At 38.2% G+C, this 20,203-nt stretch overlaps 1 protein-coding gene across 1 annotated transcript in view; it reads left to right on the top strand.

The window, feature by feature from the left end:
- HABP4 (hyaluronan binding protein 4) overlaps positions 1-20,203 on the top strand; it is a 42,647-nt gene that overhangs the window by 9,973 nt on the left and 12,471 nt on the right. The window contains exons 3-6 of the mRNA XM_084898984.1: positions 738-899; positions 1,055-1,123; positions 4,877-4,960; positions 19,703-19,874. Coding sequence (XP_084755110.1) covers positions 738-899; positions 1,055-1,123; positions 4,877-4,960; positions 19,703-19,874 — 487 coding nt within the window. The remainder of the gene's footprint in view (positions 1-737; positions 900-1,054; positions 1,124-4,876; positions 4,961-19,702; positions 19,875-20,203) is intronic.

The following is a 20,203-nucleotide window of genomic DNA, read 5'->3' as shown; positions in this document are numbered from 1 at the left end:
ACTTAAATATTTAGTATTAGAAGTGGAATTAATCTTAGATTTAGTTTATTTAACCTCGTTTTAAAAAAATATGTTTGTGGGTGTGTTTTTTTAATTGATTTTAGAGAGAGGAAGAAAGGGAGAGGGGAGGAGGCAGGAAAGGAAGGAGAGAGAGAGAGAGAGAGAGAGGAACATCAAATTGAGAGGGGATCATCAATTAATTGCCTCCCACACACGCACCCAGACTGGGGACAGAACCAGCAACTTGGGCATGTACCCTGATCAAAAATGGAACCTGAGACCTTTTGGTGCATTGGACAATGCTCAATAAACTGAGCCACACTGGCCAGGTCCTAACCTCCTCATTTTACAAATGTGGAAACCAGGTCCAGAGAGGGGGCGGGGGGTATCCCTCTACAGATTAGTGTTAAGACCTGCCTAGGACCTGCTCTCACCAGCTCTCCCATTTAGTAGTAATATGATGTTGGGCAAGTACCTACCTCCTCTGTGCCTCAGTTTCCTCACATTGGGGCAGCAGTAGTATATTACAGATTTGTTTGTGCGAATTAAATAACTGTATGCGAAGTGCTCAGAACAACAACAGGCATAGTATGTGTTCAGTAAAAGTTAACTATTCATTGTGCAGGCCACCATTCTTTCCAATATAGTATAGCCATAATAGCCTTCTAGAATATTTTTTTCTTAAAAAAACCTTTGCTGTTTAATCCATCACTTTGTGTTGTACCATGTTTTCCTAGACCAGTGGACAGGTTTGATCGGGACAGACCCCTGAGAGGACGTGGGGGCCCCAGGGGGGGTCTGCGGAGCAGAGGCCGAGGTGGTCCCGGGAACAGAACTTTTGATCGTTTTGACCAAAGAGGAAAACGGGAGTTTGAGAGATACGGTGCAAATGATAAAACGTGAGTTCCTTTATAAGTGCTATTTTCACTTTAAGACCTTAGTCGTACCTAGTATGAATCTGTTACGTGTTAATATTTAGTTGATCAATTTCTCTGAATTGAATATTGACTAGAGACCAGCTTGCAGTTTAAAGAAATACTATTTCTTTTTGTAGAGCAATCAGAACTGAGGATAACATGGGTGGATGTGGAGTTCGCACCTGGGGATCCGGAAAAGATACCAGGTACGCTGCAAATGTGTGCATTCTGTGAGCCTACAATTAAGTGGAAATCTCCATCCTGGTTTGCTTTTCATGAAAATTATGTCCTCTGCTGTGTTTGCAAGTGTCTTTATACTGTGTTCCTTAAATAAGGGTTGATTTTAGGCTTTTGTTTAGTGAGATAACTTTTAAAAATGGGTTTGCTAAAATTTATTAAAAACGTACAAAACTCAACTCCAAGAAAACAAACAACCCAATTTAAAAATGGGCAAAGGACCTGAGTAGATCCAAAGTGGACATAAAGATGGCCAAGAGACATATGAAAAAATGCTTAGTGTCACTAATCATCAGAGAGGTGCAAAATAAAACCACAATGAGAAATCCCATGTCAGGATGGCTACCACAACAAATCAACAAACAACAAGTGTTCGCTAGGATGTGGAGAAAAGGGAACCTTTCTGCACTGCTGCTAGGAATGGGGACTGGTGCGGCCACTAGAAAGCAGTATAGAGTTACCTCAAAAAATTAAAAATGGAACTGTCTATGACCCAGCAATTCCACTTCTGGGAATTTATCTAAAGAATCCCGAAACACCTATTTGAAAGAATATTTGCACCCCTATGTTCATTGCAGCATTATTAGAATAGCTAAGATCTGGAAAAGCCCAAGTGCCCGTCAGTAGATGAGTGGATAAAAAGCTGCGGTACATTTGCACAATGGAATACTACTCTGCTTTAAAAAAAAAAAAAAAAAAAAAAAAGGAAATCTTAACCCTTTGCAACGCATGGATGGACCTGAAGAGTCATTGAGTGAAATAAGCCAGTCAGAGAAAGACAAGTGCCATATAATTTCACTCATATGTGGAATTTAATGAACAAAATAAACTAACAAACAATAAAAACAGATTCATACAGAGAACAGAATGATGCTGTTAGAGGGACGGGGTAGGAGGGCTGGGTGAAAAAGGTGAAGGGATTAAGTGGGGGGGAAAAAAACCCCACAAGACAGCAGTATGGTGATTACCAGAGGGGGCGGGGGAATGTAGGAGGGGAAAAGGGGGCATGAGCGGTGATAGAAGTAGATTTGACTTGGGGTGGTGAACACCCAATAGATGTCTCTATATGACTGCATGTCTCCTAGCAACTGGCATGTCCAATGGGAAGATCAAAGGTGCCCTGTGGCACTCATTTTGGATTGGTTTGTGAGCTCTAAACTCAAAGCTCTTAGGTGGTAATAATCTTTGAGAGATTTTTCGTAGCTTAAGACTTTTAATTGTTTACTTAAATTGAGATTTTTTGATTTGCCATGAAAACTGTGCAGTATAGTGGAGTTATGTGCTACTTTTGGTGAATGAGGAAAGAGGAGAGGTAAGCCTAACCTATCAGTGATGCGTCCCTGGCTGGCCAGGCCTGATGCTGCCGGCTCAGTGTAGGGGGACGATTCGGACTGAGCCATTTCCGGTGTTATGGTTTTTAGAACAGTTTGTCATAAAGTGTCTGTGCTAAAAAATAGAGTTTGCTCCATCAGCATAATTTAAAATATAATAACAGATACTTTTTTGTTACCAATTGAAATAGACACCGATAATGCAATTTGCAGCAATGCTGCCTTCCAACGTCTGTTGTGAAGAGCAGAACAGTTTAGTAATCAAGGAACATTTGGCTAAAATCTGTTGGCGTCATTCATTTAAGTGTGAAGTGTGAGTGAATTTGAGCTGGGAAACAAAGCTTTGATGTGTTCAGCATAGTGTTGTGGAACATAGGTGTGCAAGCGGGCATGGTCTGAGTTGGAAAAACTGAAGTCAAAGTGGACGTGGCCCTGGCTGACGCTGCATCTTTCCTCTAATTTATCCAGCATTGGTGATTGACATTAAACAGAATAACAAAGTCTGCCAAAGCAGATTGTGCCTCATATTGGCACTTGATTGTTTTGTACTTGTGGGCATATGGTTCTATAAGACCTGTAAGTACAATATTAATTTTACGTTTATTCATAAAATAATTTAGGTCAATATAGGGGGGAGATCTGTGATTTTTTTTTTTTAAATCAATGGCTCAAGTTTTAGAAATACCGGTTTTTGCAAAGTTTCTTTGTAGTCCTCTGCTTTTTTTCCTTCCCTGTTTCTTTGTAGCCATTTTATGAATTTTAAAAATATATATTTTTATTGATTTCAAAGAGAAATGGAGAGGGGGAGAGAGTTAGAAACATCAACTGTTTTATGTTTTTTGAAAGCTATGACTGTCAGTGCACCTGTGTTTTTTATCCTGTTGGTTTATTACGTGGCCAAGAGACAGAGAAACTTGGAGTAATTTAAGCACTGCGGCTGCTGATGCTAACACCTCCCGTGACCCCGCAGGGTCAGGCTGTGACGCAGAGGGCCTTGTGAAGGGCCTCCGCCAGGCGGGCGGAGCACATGTATGTCCTTCCAACACAAGTACATTTGGTTCAGGACCTTTTTAAAAAGTAAAAATCAGTCATTCTAATTTTGCATTGAAAAACTTGAGTTGTTATTTTAAAATCTGATTACAATAGCTTTGATTGGAAAATTAAAAATATTAGTGTAGCCCTAGCCAGTTTTGCTCAGTGGATAGAGCGTCAGCCCGCAGACTGAAGGGTGCCAAGGTTCGATTCCGGTCAAGGATTCTACCTCAGTTGCAGGCTCCATCCCTGGCCCAGTCGGAGCCTTTGAGACAACCAATGTATGTCTCTCTCTCTCACATTGATGTTTCTCTCTGTTTTCCCTTCCACTCTCTCTCAAATATCAATGGAAAAATATCCTCGGGTGAGGATTAACAATAAAAAATAGTGTAAAAAGTCTATTCTGTTATTACAGTTCAATTTCTTTATTTTAGAAAAAATAGCCTATTTTATGAAGCTGGGTTCTGTACGTAGAGTGTAAAATATTTCTAATGGATATGTAATGTCCATTATATACTCCAATATATTTACTAATTTTAGCATTTTCCTGAAAATGAAATTTCTTTGCTGGGATTAATTTTAAGTAATTAATTTTTAAGTAACGTGCTGATAGGATTAATGTTACCATAAAAAGGAAGAATTAAAGTCACGTATGTTAAAATTCAAATAGTTATTACCAACTTGTTTGAAATCCAACGCACTATTTCTGTGGAATGTTTTTACTTTCTTACCATTTTCTTTTCTTTTTTTTTTTTTTAAATATATTTTATTGATTGTTTACAGAGAGGAGGAGAGAGGGATAGAGAGCTAGAAACGTCGATGAGAGACAAACATCGACCAGCTGCCTCCTGCACACCCCCCACCGGGGATGTGCCCGCAACCAATGTACATGCTCCCGACCAGAATTGAACCTGGGACCTTTCAGTCCGCAGACCAACGCTCTACCACTGAGCCAAACCAGTTTTGGCTCTTACCATTTTCCAAAAGTTTGATATGGCATATTCTTATCTATTGTAAGTTGTTTTATGGCTCCTATTAATAATGGGAATTTCCTAAGTTCAGAAGAGTTTTGAATATTTCTTCTGGTCCTTTATAATCTGTTTCAATTTTAGACCATTCATAGAAACTTCTATTTCTCTAAGTACCTTTCCCATATTTGAAAATAATTTATATGGATTATCAGTTGAGAGCATTTTGTCTTTCTTATGTTAATGTGGATTACCTGTGTGTAACTCCTTGAAGGATATCTATCGATACTTAAGAAAAGGACACAATAATATGTTTCTCTCTCTCTCTCGAATATCTAAGAGCCTTGCTGCTAACAAGTTTGTGTGACTGGAATGGTTCTTGTGCTTTCAGTGACGGGGAGCCAGCTGGGCCTGTGGAGGAGCCCCCGGTGGTGGAGGAGTCCCCGGACCCCCTGGAGGAGGGGTCTCCAGCCAAGTAGGTGTTTAATTCTTTTTCCCATTGAGTTATTGTGCTTTTTGTTACCGATTTCTAAGAATGCTTCATAGAGCAGGAAGCTCAGCCTTTCGTCAAGTCACAGAGGTTGATCTACTTAATGTATTAACAAGTAATTGAACTGATTAATAATTCAGATGTATTGAATGGTTAGTAATGATAATGAATTGGTTAAATTTGAATCTTCTGTCCTGTGTTCATAACCTCTTTTCCATCAGCAGCCTGCCATTGGTTTCTGTGATTCCTGCACTCTCTGGCTTTCCTCCTGCCTCTCAGCTCCTTTGCAGACTCATCCTTGTCGCTCTGGCCAGGAAAAAGGAAGGCTTCAGCAGAACCCTGAAGACTCATATTATTGTAATATCACACTATCTTGATTACCTTTGAGTCACTTTTAATCTGTTTTCTCTTGCAATTTATTTATTCAACAACTAGGTCATGTGTCCAAAGAGTTTTCTAGAGTCAGAATTGTACTGAAACATCCCGTGGGCAATGGTATGCTGGTAAATACTTAATGCCTGGTTCTCTGGGGTGAAAAGCCCACATCTGTTGCGCTTGCTGGTTTCTGTGGTGCAAATATTCTTAGATGGCGGATTTTAAAAAAGCCAGTGTGCCCTAGCTGGTTTGGCTCAGTGGACTGAAGGGTCTTAGGTTGATAGAGGCAAACTGTAGTGAAATAATTAGGGAATGGTGAGTTGTGAGCATTTATTAGCTTGTTTTATAATATAGTTAATTATAAAAGTATACAAGTTAGTTTTAAACAATGACCGTGTTTAATATTCGGCTCACAAAATTCCTAAAATTTTAACAATTGGCTTTATGACTTGATGCAAGCCAGCCAGTTTCAGCACAGCATTTCTAGTAGAGTAGTTGGACATGCTTCTCTGTCCCTATATTTTGTGTATTTCCTGAAAAGGAGTAATGAGAGACAGAAGTTTAATCAAATTCAGGTTCTCCCTGGCTGTTGTGGCTCAGTGATTGAGTGTTGCCTCATGCACCAAAAGGCTGCCTGTTCAATTCCTGGGCACATATGAGGCTGTAGTTTCAGTCCCCTGTCAGGGTACGTACAAGAGGCAACTGATTGATACTTCTCTCACACATTAATGTTTCTCTCTCTCTCTCTCAAATCAATAATAATATTAAAAATTTAGGTTCAACTTTTTGGCAAGATTGTTTAATAGGTTATGGCAGGTCGCTGATTATTATTGCCTTTGTCCATTGGAGCTGCAAGTTGGTGGTAGTCTGTCATTCTTTAGTTATTAGCTGGAATTATCTGCAGTAGAACTAGTTGATTGTACCAAGGTACAAGTTTGTTAAGGAAAGACAAGATAAATAAAAGGTACTCATTAAATAACAGGTTACAAGTACCTCTTATTTATCTGTTTTTAGAATAATGACTTGGTTCCCTAGTGTACTTCAAAGGTGCCAAATCTTTTTAAATGTCATTATGAACTTTGAGATTTAAACATATCTAGTGTGTTTCAGTCCACTGAGGTTTTTATTTAAACTGAACCATTTTTTTTTTTAACTAGAGGAAAGCTCTGCAAGTTGATTCTTGATCCTTTTGACACATATTGAACGGTCTTGGATAGCTTTCTTGCTGTTGTTCTACAGTTGTCATTTGTACTTCCTGTCCCATGCTTCATACTGAGCCGTAGTCCTTTACTAGGACATGGTATTTATAGATACAATGCTTTGGCCACTAGGGATGCTCACTCCCTCTAGGCTCTTGACTATTTCTAAGACATTTAGCTAACAGCAAGGAAATAGACACATACATATATTTCTAAGATAAAATGTGTTGTGAATTAATTTAATATTTTCATTTGAAAGTTAGGTCTACAAGATTTTTAGCTAAAATATTTTATATTTGTGTCTTTTTCTTCCATGCTGAAAATCCTAGTTGTTAGTAACATTCTACTTTTATTCATGTGCAACACACAGCAACCACATATAGTATTATCAACACAACCTCCAATAATGATTACTAAACAGTTATAGAGGAAAATGAGTAAATTCATATTTTAAAGGCACTTTAGTTTCTTTTGTTGGTTATATCACCAACTTCATAAACAGTTGGATTAATTTGATTAATTTTGCCTTTAAATTTTAGACATTGAGTTTTAATTTTAGCCTTTTTTATAGTTGTGTAAAATATAATCACATGTTTCTAAAAGTGCAGTCTGATAAAACATGGTATTTTTCAACTAGCTTCTATCTCTGCTCTTTCCCTGATTTATGTTATAATTTAAAAACTATATAGCCAAAACCGGTTTGGCTCAGTGGATAGAGCATCAGCCTGCAGACTGAAGGTTCCTGGGTTTGATTTCTGTCAAGGGCATGTACCTTGGTTGTGGGCACATCCCCAGTAGGAGGTGTGCAGGAGGCAGCTATTGTAATTGATGTTTCTCTCTCATCTATGTTCCTAACTTGATTCCTCTCTCTTCCTCTCTGTAAAAAATCAATAAAATAGCCGAAACCGGTTTGGCCCAGTGGATAGAGCGTCGGCTTGGGGACTGAAGGGCCCTGGATTCTATTCTGGTCAAGGGCATGTATCTTGGTTGTGGGCACATCCCCAGCAGGGGGTGTGCAAGAGGCAGCTGATCGATGACTCTCTCTCATCGATGTTTCTAACTCATAGCTAGCTATCTCCCTTCCTCTCTGTACAAAATCAATAAAATATATTTAAAATAAATAAATAAATAAATAAAATATATTTAAAAAGCAACTATATATTCTCTCTCTCCCTATCTCTCTCTCTCTGATTATTATTTTTTTAAAATATACTTTATTGATTTTTTACAGAGAGGAAGGGAGAGAGATAGAGAGCTAGAAACGTCGATGAGAGAGAAACATCGACCAGCTGCCTCTTGCATACACCCCCACCGGGGATGTGCCCGCAACTAATGTACATGCCCTTGACCGGAGTCGAACCTGGGACCCTTCAGTCCGCAGACCGACGCTCTACCACTGAGCCAAACCGGCTTTGGCTCTCTCTCTGATTATTATGATCTCTGAATGCATCATAATCTGGACACTCAGTGTATATCCTATATAATAAAATGCAACTGTGCAAATTGTCCCTTCAACCAGGAGTTCTACCTGCAGGCAGTCTGGCCAACCGCCCATGTACCCTCTCCCTGGCCAGGCTGGCTGGACTCCATCCATGCATGAATTCATGCACCGGTCCTCTAATATACGCACACATGCACACACACACAGACACACACATGCACACACACTGAGTGGCCAGATTATTATGCGTTCAGAGATCATAATAATCTGACCATTCAGTGTATATACATAAATATATAATTTTTTTTGACTTTTGTTTTTGAGAGAGGAAGGGAGAGAAAGAAAAACCTCCATGTGGGAGAGAAATATTGATTGGTTTCTTCTCAGGGATTGAACCCACAACCTGGGTATGAGCCCTGACCAGGGATTGAACCCACCACCTTACAGTGTACAAGACAATGCTACAACCAACTGAGCCACATTGGCCAGGGTTAGAATATATTTTAATATTAGTATTTCCAACATTTTTTAATGAAAAGTTCAAAGCACAGCGAAGTTTAAAGAATTTTACAATAAACACATATACCCACCTGCTATATTTTTTTTTATTTTTTGAATTTTTTAAAAAAATATATATTTTATTGATTTTGTACAGAGAGGAAGGGAGAGAGATAGAGAGCCAGAAACATCGATGAGAGAGAGTCATCGATCAGCTGCCTCTTGCACACCCCCTACCGGGGATATGCCCGCAACCAAGGTACATGCCATTGACCAGAATCGAACCCGGGACCTTTCAGTCCGCAGACCGACGCTCTACCACTGAGCCAAACCGGTTTCGGCCCCACCTGCTATATTGATAAATAATTTGTTTATTGTGAAATTACAAAAATAAGTGTACATTCATTGTTTTGATAAATTGCATATGTATCCCATGTAGAATGTTACCATCACCAGGAAGTTCCCTCATCATCTTCAGAGACATCCACTGCTTTGAGGTTCTTTCTACCACCAGCTTGGCTTTTAAAGTCACTTTGCAGTTGTGTCTATTTTGTTTCCTTACGGTTAGGTTTCTCTCCTGATTTGCTGAGGTTTCTTATATCATTAGCCTATAATCTTCTAGAACCTTAAATTACATTAGCTTTTCCAGGGCAGTATTATAGATTTGATCTCCTACCAACTCCCCCTTAATGATTTTTTTCTTTTAAGCCTTATATAATTCCTACACTGTATGCTTCCTTCATTTAAACTGTACAATTCAATGGTTTCTGGTATATTACATTATTAAGTGTCAAAAATTGTGGTATAGTATATATAACATAAAAATTGTCACTTCAACCATTTTCAAGTGTACAGTTTAATGGTATGACATTCATATTGTGTGTAACCATCTCCACCGCCCATCTTCAGAACTTTTTCATTGTTTTAAACAAACTCTGTGCCCATGAAATAATAACTCCCATTCCCCTCCCCTTAATCTCTGATAACCCCCATTCTACTTTGTCTCTATGAATTTGCCTATTTAGGTACTTCACATAGTGGAATATATTTGTCCTTTTGTGTCTGACTTATTTCACTTAGCATAATGTTTTCAGGTTCATCCTTTTTAAAAATTTTTTAAATTAAATAATTATATGTGTACATATCTTACCATTGCCCCCCCCTCCCACTCCTATACATGCCCTCCCTCCCTGGAGTTTTGTGTCCATTGGTTATACTTATATGCATGCATATAAGTCCTTCGGTTGATCTCATATCTCCCCCATATCTCCCTCCCCTCCCCACTGTAATTTGACAGTCTGCTTGTTGCTTTACTGTCTCTATATCTATCTTTTGGTTCATCAGTTTATAATGTTCTTTATTATCCATAAATGAGTGAGGTCATGTGGTGTTTCTCGTTCATAGACTTTATTTCACTCAGCATGCTGTTCTCCAATTCCATCAGGTTGCTGCAAATGATGAGAATTCCTTCTTTTTTATGGCAGCATAATATTCCATTGTGTAGATGTACCATAGTTTTTTGATCCAATCATCTTCTGATGAGCACCTAGGCTGTTTCCAAATCCTAGTTATTGTAAATTGTGCTGCTATGAACATAGGGGTGCATATACCCTTTCTGACTGGTGTTTTTAGTTTCTTGGGATATATTCCTAGGAGTGGGATTACTGGGTCAAATGGGAGTTCCATTTTCAGTTTTTTGAGGAAGCTCCATACTGTTCTCCACAGTGGTTGCACCAGTCTGCATTCCCACCAGCAGTGCACGAGGGTTCCTTTTTCTCTGCAACCTCACCAACACTTGTCATTTGTTGATTTGTTGATGTTGTCCATTCTGATAGGTGTGAGATGGTACCGCATTGTTGTTTTGATTTGCATCTCTCGGATAATTAATGACTTTGATCATGTTTTCATGTGCCTCTTGGCCTTCATTTGTCTTCTTTTGAAAAGATTCTATTTAGGTCCATTGCCCACTTTTTAATTGGATAATTTATCTTCCTTTTATTTAGTTGTATAAGCTGTCTATAGATGTTGGAGATTAAACCTTTATCAGTGATAACATTTTCAAATATGTTCTCCCATACAGTGGGCTTTCTTGTTGTTTTGTTGATGGTTTCTTTTGCTGTAAAAAAGCTTTTTATTTTGATGTAGTCCTATTTGTTTATTTTCTCTTTAGCTTCCCTTGCCCTAGGGGCAGTATCAGTGAAGAAGTTCTTTTGGCATATGTCTGAGATTTTGCTGCCTGTAATATGCCTCTAGTATTTTTATGGCTTCCCATCTTATGTTTAAGTCCTGTATCCATTTTGAGTTTTATTTTTGTGTATGGTGTAAGTTGGTGATCTAGTTTCATTCTTTTTGCATGTATCTGTCCAATTTTCCCAACACCATTTATTGAAGAGACTGTCTTGACTCCTTTGTCAAATATTAATTGAGCATAGTGATTTGGGTTGATATCTGGATTCTCTATTCTATTCCATTGATCTATATGTCTGTTCTTGTGCCAGTACCAGGCTGTTTTGAGAACAGTGGGTTTGTAATACAGCTTGATATCTGGTATTGAGATCCCTCCTACTTTACTCTTCTTTCTCAGGATTGTTGTGGCTATTTGGGGTCTTTTTTTGTTCCAGATGAATTTTTGGAGAGTTCTTTCTAGGTTAGTGAAATATGCTGTTGGTATTTTAATGGGGAGTGCATTGAACCTATAAATTGCTTTGGGAAGTATGGACATTTTGATGATGTTGATTCTACCAATCCATGAACATGGTATATTCTTCCATCTGTTTTCATCTTCCTCTATCTCTTTTTTCAGTGTCCTGTAGTTTTTGGCGTATAGGTCTTTTACCTCCTTAGTTAAGTTTATTGCTAGGTATCTTAATTTTTTTGGTGCGATGGTAAATGCGATTGCCTTTTTAGTCTCTGTTTCTGTAAGTTCACTATTGGTGTATAGAAATGCCATAGATTTCTTGGTGTTAATTTTGTATCCTACTACATTGTCAAATTCATTTATTAAGTCAATTAGTTTTTTGATGGAGGCTTTTGGTTTTTTTATGTACAATATCATGTCATCTGCAAATAAGGATAACTTTACTTCTTCTTTTCCAATTTGGATGCCTTTTATTTCCTCTTCATGTCTAATTGCAATGGCTAGTACTTCCAGTACTATGTCAAACAGGAGTGGTGAGAGTGGGCATCCCTGTCTTGTTCCTGTTCTTAGAGGGAATGGTTTTAGTTTTTGCCCATTGAGTATGATGTTTGCTGTGGGTTTATCATATATAGCTTTTATTATGTTGAGGTATGATCCTTGTACTCCCACTTTGTTGAGAGTTTTTATCAGGAAAGGGTGTTGGATTTTATCAAATGCTTTTTCTGCATCAATTGATATGACTATATGATTTTTATCTCTCTATTTGTTTATGTGATGTATCACGTTTATTGATTTGCAGATATTGTACCATCCTTGCTTTCCCAGAATAAATCCTACTTGGTCATCTTTCTGATGTTCTGCTGGAGCCTATTTGCTAGAATTTTGTTCAGGATTTTGGCATCTCTATTCATGAGGGATATTGGCCTGTAATTCTCTTTCATTGTGTTGTCTTTATCTGGTTTTGGTATTAGGGTGATGCTGGCTTCATAGAAGGAGTTTGGAAGTGTTCCTTCCTCTTGGATTTTTTGGAATAGACTGAGGAGGATAGGTTTTAGTTCTTCCTTGAATGTTTGGTAAAACTCTCCCATGAAGCCATCTGGCCCTGGGCTTTTGTTTGCTGGAAGCTTTTTGATGACTGCTTCAATTTTTTCCCAAGTTACTGGTCTATTGAGATTTTTAGATTCTTCCTGATTGAGTTTTGGAAGGTTGTATTTTTCTAGGAATATGTCCATTTCCTCCAGGTTGTCCAGTTGGTTGGAATAGAGTTGTTCAAAGTATTTTGTAACAATCCTTTGTATTTCGGCAGGGCCTGTTGTTATTTCACCTCTTTTGTTTCTGATTTTGTTTATTTGGGCCCTCTCTCTTTGTTTCTTGGTTAGCCTGGCTAGAGGTTCATCAATCTTGTTTATTCTTTCAATGAACCAGCTCTTGGTTTTGTTGATCTTATGTATTGTTTCTTTGGTCTCTATGTTGTTTATCTCTGCTCTGATTTTTATTATTTCCTTCCTTCTGCTTACACTGGGCTTTTTTTGTTGCTCTTTTTCTAACTCTTTGAGTTGTAGAGTTAGATAATTTGTTACCATTTTTTCTTGTTTTTTGCAATAGGCTTGTAGAGATATGAACTTTGCTCTCAAAACTGCTTTTGCTTTGTCCCATAGATTTTGGATTGTTGTGTTTTCATTGTCATTTGTTTCTAGGATGTTTTTAATTTCTTCCTTGATTTCTCTGGTAACTCAGTCATTGTTTAATAGCATGCTGTTTAGTCTCTATGTGTTTGAATTCTATGGATTATATTTATTTACTTTTTTAAAATATATTTTATTGATTTCTTACAGAGAGGAAGGGAGAGGGATAGAGAATTAGAAACATCGATGAGAGAGAATCATTGATCAGCTGCCTCTTGCACACCCCCTACTGGGGATGTGCCCGCAACCAAGGTACATGCCCTTGACCGGAATCGAACCTGGGACCTTTCAGTCCGCAGGTCGACGCTCCATCCACTGAGCCAAACCGGCTTCGGCTGGATTCTATTTATTGTAGTTAATTTCCAGTTTTATACCACTATGATCTGAGAAGATGCTTGATATGATTTTTTTCTTCTTGAATTTGAAGAGACTTTACCTATGTCCCAACATGTGGTCTATCTTTGAAAATGACCCATGTGCACTTGAGAAGAATGTATATTCTGTGGCTTTGGGGTGGAATGTTCTGAAGATATCGATTAATTCCATCTGGTCTAGTGAGTCATTTGGGATTGATATTTCTTTGCTGATTTTTTGTTTAGATGGTTTGTCCAAAGGTGATAGTGGGGTATTAAAATCTCCTACTATGATTGTATTGCTATTAATCTCTCCCTTAATGTCCTCCAGCAGTTTGTTTTTTTTATGTATTTGGGTGCTCCCGTATTGGGTGCATATATGTTTACCAGGGTTATTTCTTCTTGTTGGATTGCTCTCTGAGGTATTATGAATTGGCCTTCATTATCTCTTGTTATGTCCTTCACTTTGAGGTCTAATTTGTCAAATATAAATATTGCTACCCCAGCTTTTTTTTTTTCATTTCCATTCACCTGGAAACCTTTTTCCATTCCTTCACCCTCAGTTTGTGTGCATCTTTTTTTTTCTGAAGTGTGTTTCTTGTAGACAACAGATGTATGGGTCTTATTTTCTTATTCAATCAGTTACCCTATGTCTTTTGATTGGGGCATTTAATCCATTTATATTTAAAGTTATTATTTGATAGGTACTTATTTGTCGCCATTTTTATTCTATACTCCTGTGTTCCTTCTTTGTTTCCTATTTGTTTTTTATTTTTACAGTAGACTCTTTAGCATTTCTTGCATTGCTGGTTTGGTGGTGATAAATTCCCTTAGACTTTTTTTTTTGTCTGTGAAAATCCTGATTTCACCTTCAGTTTTGATTGATAGCCTTGCTGGGTACAGTATTTTTGGATTCAGACCCTTCCTTTGCATGACGTTTTATATATTTCATTCTATTCTCTTCTGGCCTGATGAGTTTTTATTGAAAAATCAGTTGCTAGTCTGATGGGGGTTCCTTTATATGTAACTTTCTGTTTCTCTCTGGCTGCTTTTAAGATTCTTACTTTGTCGTTGGTGTTTGCCACTTTAATTATAATGTGCCTTGGCGTCGGTCTTTTGGGGTTCATTTTGCTTGGGACTCTGTGAGAATCTTGGGTTTGTGTAGGTTTTTTCTTCTCTATCTCAGGAAAGTTTTCTGTCATTATTTCTTGAAATAGTTTTCCATGTCTTTCTTTGTTTCCTTTCCTTCTGGAACCCCTATTATTCTAATATTGTTTTGTTTTGTATTGTCCCAAAGGCTCTCCTCCTGTTTTTTAATTTTTTTTTCTAGAAGCTGCTCTAATTGGGTATTTTTTTCCATCTTATCTTCTAGTTCACTGATGTTATCCTCTGCTTCTTCTAATCTACTCTTGGATGCTTTCTATTGAGTTTTTCACAGTAGCGATGTAATTTTTCATTTCTTCTTGGTTCTTACTCATATTTCAAATCTGTCTTCCATTCTTTTTAGCCATCTTATGATTATTACTCTGAATTCTTGCTCTGGTAGGTTGCTAGCTTCTAACTTCTTTACTTCTTTTTCTGGTGATGCCTGCTTTTCTTTCATATGTGGGCTGTTTGTTTTTTTTGTTTTGTTTTGTTTTTTTTGTCTCCCCATGGTCTCTCTTTTCAGGATGTCTGGTTATGTAGTTCTCTTTTTCCTGCGTTGATTTAAAGGCTCAAAATACAGCACAACCAGGTACAACACACAATGCACTGAACAGAAATGTGTTTGCGATATTAATAACCTCCAATACAGGTGACAACTAGGGAAAGGCAAATTAGGGGCTAGGAGAGAAAGAAGAAGAGTAAAAAGAGAAGAGGGCAGGAAAAAAAGAAAAAGAAAGGAAAAAAAAGGGGAAAAAAAGAGTGTCAAAATGAAATTGGGAAACAGAAAAATTAAAGAAAAAAAAGGGAGAGAGAGACAAAAAAGACACTAAGAAATAAAAGGGGAACAAACTATATATATGGGGAGAAGATTTCAATAGAATAACCACTAACCCCAGCAAATGCCAGTGACAGTACCTGGAGATTGATACAGACTACAACACCCACTAATATCCAGCAAAGCAAGGGAAAACAGAAGTAAAAAACAAAAACAAAGCAAATAAAAAAATACCAAGCAACAACAAAAGAATAAGCAAAATAATATCACTAAAAAGCATAAAAATACAATATAATCAACATTCACGCAAACAGCATCAAAAGGACAGAGAGGAAAACAATTTTTTTTTTTTTTTGCTAGTTAATACAGCTAAGAAAGGGGTGTGTATGCACTTGACACGGGATTGGAAATTAGATATATAAGTAGGGTAAACATTTTAGCAGGGGGTAGACAGAAAGAGTAGGGAAAATCTAAAGCAGGAAAGGGCTAAGATAAACAGGACAGCAAAAGGGAAAAGGTTAGGAAGAGTGATGGTGTAAAGGTCATGTTGAGTGAGGGTTAAACAATGCTAAAGGAGAAATGAAAATAGAATGAAGAACACTAATTCCAATGTAAAATAAAGAGAAAATAAAATGGCATTTAAAAAAAGAAAAAAAAGAAAGAAAAAGAAAACAAAAAAGTTAAAATGCAGTAGTAATAATGCTGATTGAACCTAAAAATCTAGTAATTAAAAAGGTAAAATCAAGTGAGGAACAAAGGAAAAAATTTTGTTTCTTAAGAAAAAGATGCAAAAAATGAAAATAAAATAAAAAATAAAAAAATTAGCAAAAAAGTGTGCAGTAGTGAAGGCCATTCACTTCCTCCGTTATTCTGTTTGGCACGCCTGTTTCTCAGTCAAGACAGTATTGCAGTTTCCTGCATCCCACTGCACCTTAGTATTGTAAGCTAGTCCTTAATTTTAAGTTGGTGATTTCTTAGTTTCTTGGTTTTTGATTAAATAAAACTAATAATAAACACAGTCAGTTTGTACTCCAGCCCCTAGGTGGCAGTGTTTCTGGATTGATGTCTCCATCTTTTTGGCTGCTCTAGCCCTCTTTCTCTATGGCTCTCAATACCGGTTTGTGTAAGTGGGCTGCCTCGGAGCTGGTTTCCAAATGGTCTCTCCCTGCTCTGCTTCCCAGCTTCCAGAAAAGCAGTTTCCCCTGCCGTCTCTCAGGGCCAGCCAATCTGGGTGGTCTCTCCTTTGTAATCAGAAGCAAAGGGTTGTAGGGGAACAAGGCCAGGTGTGCGACTGACCGGTCTTCGTGCAATTACAAACAGACTGCATACCTTTCAAACTCCTATGTTCTCCCTCCGGGTCAGATCCCAATGGGTTGTTCCCTAGAGAACCCCACTATTAGCAACCTTGAGGACCCCCATCCACTCTCATGGATCACGCCAGACCCAACAGAGGGGCTTTTGTGGACACAGATTTCCACGGACCTCTGGATCATGCAGCGCGCATGCTTTTGTCTCTGCCACCGGCTTTTGTCTCTGCCGCAGCAGCGGCTGCAGCTTTTGCTGCTACAGCCTCTGCAGCTGCCGCCTCCGCTGCCGGGACCCAGACACCCCACGTTATCCCCGGCAAAATCCAACCTTTCTGTGGAATCCGCGTGTCCGCACCGATCGGGGCCCCACAGCTGCTCCGTGGTCTCCACAGTTGTGGTTTTTTGAGGTCTCAGATAAGATCCCTAGTTGTCATTTTGATGTGGTTGTGAGAGGTGGCAAGTACAGGTGTTTACCTATGTTGCCATCTTGTTCCTCCTTCCTTCAGGTTCATCCTTATCATAGGATATATTAATATTTCATTTCTTCTTTATTATATCTTTTGGTGGTAGAATATTGTAACATAACATTTATATCTTTGATCATATTTTAAAATTTATTGACTAGAGAGGGAAACATTGATTTGTTGTTCCACTTATTTATGCATCATTGGTTGCTTCTTATATGTGCTCCTACTGAATCATACCCACAACCTTAGCATATTGGGACAATACTCTAATTGTGAGCTACCCCACAATTTTGATCATTTTAAAGTGTACAATGAAGTGACATAAAGTACTTTTCACAATGTTATGTCACTATCCCCATTATCTCATTCTAAAACATTTTCATTACCCCACACCTATAAACATTCAATTCCTATTCACTATCCCCTCAGCCCCTACCTCTCCTGACTCTCTCTTCCCCTCTCCCTGGCTACCATTAATCTGCTTTCTATCTCTATGAATTTGCCTTTTCTGGTTGTTTTATATAAATGGAATCCTACATAAACTTTTTGTAGCTGACTTGTTTCACATAAATATTTTTAAGATTTACACATGTTGTAATATATATCAGTTCTTCATTCCTTCTTTTAGCCAAATAATATTCTATAATGTAGATAGATCATATTTTGTTTATCTGTTTATCAGCTGATTGGCATATTGACATTTAGGCTGTTTCTTCTTTTTGCCTATTACAAATAGCTAGAGGCCTGGTGCACACAATTGGGGGGCAGGCGGTTCCCCAACCTGGCCTGTGCCCCCACAGGGCAGGAGTCCGTGATTGATCTCCCCAAAGAGGTAGGCCTCACCCACCCATCTGGGCTCCTCAATGGATTGCCCCAAAGAAGTAACCTGGAGCCGGGGCACCCCAAGGAATTATTTTTGTTTTGTTTTGTTTTGTTTTTTAATATTTTATTTATTTTTTACAGAAAGGAAGGGAGAGGGATAGAGAGCTAGAAACATCGATGAGAGAGAAACAATCGACCAGCTGCCTCCTGCACACCACCCACTGGGAATGTGCCTGCAACCAATGTACATGCCCTTGACCGGAATCGAACCTGGGACCTTTCAGTCCGCAGACCAATGCTCTTCCACTGAGCCAAACTGGTTTCGGCTGGACTTACGTTTTTATTGCTCTTGGGTATACTAACATACCTAGGAATGACATTGCTAGGTCAGATGGTGGCGCTATGTTTAAATTTTTGAGGAACTGTCTGACTGTTTTCCAAAATGGTCACACCATTTCATATTTCCACCAGCAATATAAGAGGGTTCTAATTTCTCCATATCCTCACCTACACTTATTTATTGATTGATTGGTTTTTAAAAAGAAAGAGATTGATTTCTTATCCTGCTTATTTATGCCCTATTGGTTGATTCTTGGATGTGCCCTGACCGAGGATTGAATCTGCAATCTTGGCATATTGGGACAACGCTCAAACCAACTGAGCCAGGGCTCACCAACACTTTTAAAATGGCCTTTTGTGTCTAAACATCTCCGTGTTGGTGGAGTGATGAAAGTTGATGTGGTTTTGATTTGCATTTCCCTGAGGTCTGATGATATTGAGCATCTTATTGCCTATGTACAGACCTATTTTTGGGAAAATGTCTATTCAGAGCCTTGCCTGGTTTTGAGTTGGATCATTTCTTTTTACTGAGTTTAAGAATCCTTGGTATGTTCTTAGAAGTTCATTATCAGATATATGATGATTACATGTTTTCTACCATTCTGTGCATTGTCTTTTTTACTTTCCTGATGGTATTCTTTGCAGCACAAAAGTTTTCAGTTTGGTGATGCCCAGTTTTTTTGCTTTTTCTTTTGTTGCTTGTGCTTTTGGTGTCATATATAAGAAACCATTGCCTAATCTAAGTTATAAAGGTTTATAGCTATGTTTTCTAGAGTTTCATACTTCCAGCTCTTACATTTTGATGTGAGGTAGGGATTCAACTTCTTTCTTTTGCCCGTGAATACCCAGTTTTCCCAGCACCATTTCTTGAAGAGACTGTTTTCTTTTGTCTTTGGCATTCTGGTCCAAAAAAAATCAGTTGATTGTAGATGTGAGGGTTTATTTCTGGACTTCTTTAAAGTCCAGATTTCTGATTTACATGTTTTATCTTTTTCTTTTTCTTTTAAAAAGATAAACATGTAAAAAGAGACTATTTATAAAAGTAGGCATTTGTGACCCATTGTTTTATAATGTGTTCATGGTTTCCTTTGTTTTACCTTAGTAGCTTCTCCCACTTTCCTCTACAATTATCTCATGTCATGTGCAGTGCCATCTGGGAAGGAAGTCCTGGTGGTCAGGTGCCTGTCATTGGGATGGTAATGTTCCTACTTTTCAAAGACTGCTTTGAGCACAGACAGGAAGTCTCTTCCATTGGCAGTGATGGCATAAAGTTGTGAAAATAAAACAAGGAAGCTTTTGGCCCAAAGATTTTTCTTTTCTTTTTTTATTTTATTATATCTTATTGATTTTTTTACAGAGAGGGAGAGAGAGGGATAGAGAGTTAGAAACATCGATGAGAGAGAATCATCGATCAGCTGCCTCCTGCACCAACCCTACAGGGGATGTGTCCACAACCAAGGTACATGCCCTTGACCAGAATTGAACCCGGGACCTTTCAGTCTGCAGGCCGATGTTCTATCCACTGAGCCAAACCGGTCTCAGCACAAAGATTTTTCTTACCTTCTTTAGAGTTGAGATGCAGTATCATGAAAGTATGTTAAACTAATGGCTATGACTTTTTCTTTGAGAAAGTAGACTTTTCAGACCCATCAAAAGTAATTCTTTATGATCATACTTTCCAGAGTTCCTGAGTTGGAGGTAGAAGAAGAAACTCAAGTTCAAGAGATGACCCTAGATGAGTGGAAAATTCTTCAAGAACAGACCAGACCGAAACCTGAATTTAACATCCGGAAACCTGAGTGCACGGTCCCTTCCAAAGCAGTGGTGATACACAAGTCCCGATACAGAGATGATGTAAGCATGTTGTTCTGTCTGGAGCTAATCTTCCCTGATACCTTACTGGAAACGAGATGGGACTTCCCACTTCTATTTTGAAAATGTAACATTGGCAGTTGGCATTCTAGTTTCTACCTAATAATCATCGAGATGATGTGTGCCTAATTTTACTATATTTTTATTATGAAATGGTTGAATTTTGACAGTACAAAGTAGTCATAGTGACACTGAATTTTCTGCTCAACCAGAACTCTGCTGAGACTGTGCAAATAGTTCATGTTAATTGCACTTCATTTTTGTATCAAGGGAGGTACAGAATGTTTCTGAATGATGCCATTTCAACATTA

Source organism: Pipistrellus hanaki (genome assembly GCF_964339955.1).
Source record: "Pipistrellus hanaki genome assembly, chromosome: 11".
Classification (NCBI taxonomy): domain Eukaryota; kingdom Metazoa; phylum Chordata; class Mammalia; order Chiroptera; family Vespertilionidae; genus Pipistrellus; species Pipistrellus hanaki.
Note: the sequence above shows the minus strand (reverse complement) of the source record. Positions and strands in the feature narration are given on the sequence as shown.